At 62.4% G+C, this 3,648-nt stretch overlaps 1 protein-coding gene across 1 annotated transcript in view; it reads right to left on the bottom strand.

Moving 5' to 3' along the window:
* Positions 1–3,648, bottom strand: part of FEV (FEV transcription factor, ETS family member) — a 22,812-nt gene extending 19,164 nt beyond the window's left edge. The window contains 6 exon segments of the mRNA XM_029933272.1: positions 4–308; positions 2,289–2,363; positions 3,114–3,237; positions 3,240–3,304; positions 3,307–3,391; positions 3,547–3,648. Of these exon segments, the coding sequence (XP_029789132.1) occupies positions 4–308; positions 2,289–2,363; positions 3,114–3,237; positions 3,240–3,304; positions 3,307–3,391; positions 3,547–3,648 (756 nt within the window).

Raw genomic sequence — 3,648 nt, 5'->3', positions numbered from 1 at the left:
GGCGGCGTGGGCGTGCGCGGGCGGCGGCTGGCAGGCCTGGGCCAGGCCCTGGAAGTCGAAGCGGTAAGCATAGCGCTTGCCGTGCACCTTGCTCATGATGTTCTTGTCGTAGTAGTAGCGCAGCGCGCGGCTCAGCTTGTCGTAGTTCATGTTGGGCTTGCTTTTGCGCTCGCCCCAGCGCCGAGCCACTTCGTCCGGGTCCGTGAGCTTGAACTCGCCGTGGCCACCCTCCCACGCGATGCAGCCGGCGTTGGCGCGGTCCGCCAGTAGCTCCAGCAGAAACTGCCACAGCTGGATCTGCCCGCTGCCTGTGGGGACCGGGCGGTCAGCCGCGGGCGGATTGAGGGAGGTGGGAGGTAGGGGAAGGGGTGAGGGGGTAGACCGGCCCGGCCCGGTGGGAACCGGCGTCGGGGAGGGAACGGGCGCGTCCAGCAGGGTCGCTGGCCAGGGAGGGGCTGATCAGCCGAGCAATCCTTAGGCCTTACCGCGCTTTTGCACAATGGAAATACGGCTTTCGTGGTCCTAGGAGGACCCAGCTCCGCGGGCGCCTGGCTGTGTGAGAATTAGGGGGTGGGGGGTGGGGGGCGGAGGCAGTTCGAAGCACTGCCTCCTTTGCGAGGGTGCAGCAGCGGCTCTCTCCGAGGCCAGCAGGGACTGGCTATCAGCTCCCACTGCCGCTTCGGGCCTGCACCCCTATTCAGCGCAGAGAGGAGCCTACACGACGGCACAGGGTAGTCTGCGCAGGTGGTTAGACTGCCCCATCCCAGCTGGACCATGTCCGCAAGTCCAGAGGGAAGAAGCAGGGGTGCGGCAGGATCACTCTCGCCTCTAGACAAGGCCTAACTCCCGAAGGCATACAGTCGGACTGGCGCTGCCTAAGGTGGAGAAGAGGTGGAGGCTGGCTTTCTTCGGGTACCAGACAGACAGGAATGGGGGCAGTGGCCCCCAATGCATGCAAGAGGGTCAGACTCTGAAGGCTCCTCACCCTTCCCAACTGCCGGGTGCGAAGAGCACAGCGCTGGCGCTACTCGGGTTTGGCTCCCTTTTTCGGAACAGGCGGGATCCCTGGCATGTGAAGGTGTCATACCTCTCTGGGGCGTGGTGCACAGCACTGACAAGAGGAGATATGATTGGGGAGCCGCCTTGCTTGGCTCCCTGCCTCTTCCCATCTTTGGCCATCTCCGGGGCTCTTCAGCCCGTCCTGATTTCAGGATTTGCTGGAAGCGGCCAGTAGGATTTTCCCGGATATGCCGGTGAGGAGAGAGAAGGCTGCCTGAGAATTTCCACTGCCTTGTTTGGGAGCCTCAATCAGACAAGGGGAGAAAAATCTTGATACAATACTTCCTCTCGCTCTTTTTTTTTTTTTAGGGGAAAAAGGGGGGGGCGTTCCTCTAAGTAGTCTGATTATTGATTCCAATCAAACCTGGTGGAGCCTCTCTTCTTTTCTCACCCACTCGCTCTAAACACTGACGCTGCCGCTCCCCCTCATTTCAACCCCAATCCCTCCACACCAGCTCAGCCAGTAGCTGCCTGACTTCAGGTCGGGAGCTTTAGGGTCAGAAACAAGGAAAGGTTTGGGTAAGAACGTGCAGCTAGCACTGATGCAAACAGACATTGGAGGCTTGGAAACCCATTCTTGTTGGGAATCATGTTTCCTTTAGGATAAAGAAGTTGCCAACCTTGTCTTTGTGGTTACTGTGACTTGGTGAGATCTAGGGTACTGGGGAGGGTTGAGGGGGAGGTGGGAGGTGGGGACTTTGCTGGAGGGCCAGCCAGTCTCTGAGACCAACAAGGCAAAGCCGAGAGTAATTTAGCCACTTGCCGAACAAGGTGCGGAAACCTGAGAATCAACTGGGATAGCCCAGCAAACTTGGCCACCCACAGGTGATGGCCCCATAGTGGTGAGGAGGCTTGGAGTGACCAGCGGGCAATTATCCGGGTTCTCTTGCCCAGAGGTCCTGACCCTTGCGCTCCTGTTGCAAATAGGGAAAGGACACCAAGCACCAGGGTCCTGGCCCTGCAGCAGAAAAGGCCAAGGGCTAGGTTCCTCTCCCTCTGCCCTTGTCTGCAGGTCCAGCTCTGGGACCTGAAATATGCTGGAGCCAAAAGCCAAGCGCATGCCCCCTCTCGTCAACCTCCCCACAGTCGTGCCCGGACCCTCCCTTTCCAGAGCCTCGCAGTGCACATCGCTTCCACCTTCCGTTCGGTGGCGCCCGTCTTTCTGGGGTGGATGCCCTGGCCTCCATGCACTGTCCTCGTCCCCGCTCCCAGTCCGCGGGCCAGCTCACCTTTCTGTACCGCCGGGCTCAGTGGCCCCCACCCCGGGCTCTTCCCATCCTTGAAGAGACCATCTCCGACGGGATCTGTAGCAGCGGGGAAAAAACAATCAGGAGGACCCGGGCGGAGGTTGTGGACTTGACCGAAAGGGCTCCGGGCCAAGGCTCAGGAGGGTGGGGGTGTTGGGCGTTGGTTCCCGGGTGCAAGGCTGGGGGCTTAAGCCGCCAGCTCCTCCTCCCGGAGCCTGGCCTGGGCGCGTGGCGCGCGTAGCCCCTCCATAACGCCCAAGTCAGGAAACGCGTCCAGGAAAAAGGAAATCCGCTTTCCGAACGGGCCGGCGGGAGCCTTATAAAGCCGAGCCGACAGTGCGCTTGGCGAGCGGGAGCGCCCGGAGCCCATCGGAGAGGAGAGGAGGGCGCATGGAAGGCTGGGCTGGTGGGAACGCTCGGAGCACCGAGGTGAGAAGCCCCGAGGGCGCAGGGGCGACGCTCAGCGGACCACAGCCTCCCAACGCTGAACGCACACGGAGACAGTCCCCGGCCACACCGAAGACCCCTGCTCCCCCTACTAGGTTTTCTCAGCCCCTCAGCTCCCGCCCTCGGCCTCCCAGGTTCCCACTCTGCTCACTTGGAGTTCCGTAGACCTCACACTAAAACCCCAAACGTCTCCATCTGCCTTTAAGGTCCCCCAATGCCTTAGATTACTCAGTCTTCCCAGCATCTTAGCCTCTGGACCGCATCCCCTTCCCTTAGACCCCAGCAATCCCTTCCCATGCCCTAGCCCAAACTTCCTGCCCCAGGTCCCGGTGCCTCCAGCCCCCGGCTGGTCCCTGGTACCTGGCAGGTACATGTTGATCAGCAGGGGCTGGGAGGCGCCGCTCTGTCTCATCGCCGCCAGGGACTGGGTGGTGGGAGGTGTGTGTGTGGGGGGGCGATGATGAGAGAAGGGGGGAAGCGTCAGGCTTTGCGCTCCGGGGCACAGATCCCCGCCGAAGGCAACCGCGGGTGACAAGGAGAAGAAGACGGAGCGGGTCCGACACGGCCTGGCGGGAGGGGGCTGCCCGGGTGTGGCGGGGGATGGAGGGGGTCCTGGAGCGATGCTCCCAGCTACCAGGCTGCTTGGAACCCTCCGGCCCCCCGCGCGGGCAGGGGCCGCAATTTCCGTTTTAATTAAAGCGCTGCAGCCTCGGCCCCCCGGACCCCGCCCCCGCCCCTCTTATCGCCCCATCGCAATAAAGTCTCCAACGCGCCGCGCCGCAGCCAAGCGCACCCAGCAGCCCCCAGCACCCCGCAACCCTGGAGACGCGCGGGGGATGGGCCTGGGCCTCCCGCTCTGATGGGGGTCGGGAGCGTATTTCTTTTCCGCCTCCAT

The sequence above is a fragment of the Suricata suricatta genome, chromosome 3, assembly GCF_006229205.1.
Source record: "Suricata suricatta isolate VVHF042 chromosome 3, meerkat_22Aug2017_6uvM2_HiC, whole genome shotgun sequence".
Lineage (NCBI taxonomy): Eukaryota > Metazoa > Chordata > Mammalia > Carnivora > Herpestidae > Suricata > Suricata suricatta.
The sequence above is the reverse complement of the archived record's forward strand: the minus strand, read 5'-3'. Positions and strand labels throughout refer to the sequence as shown.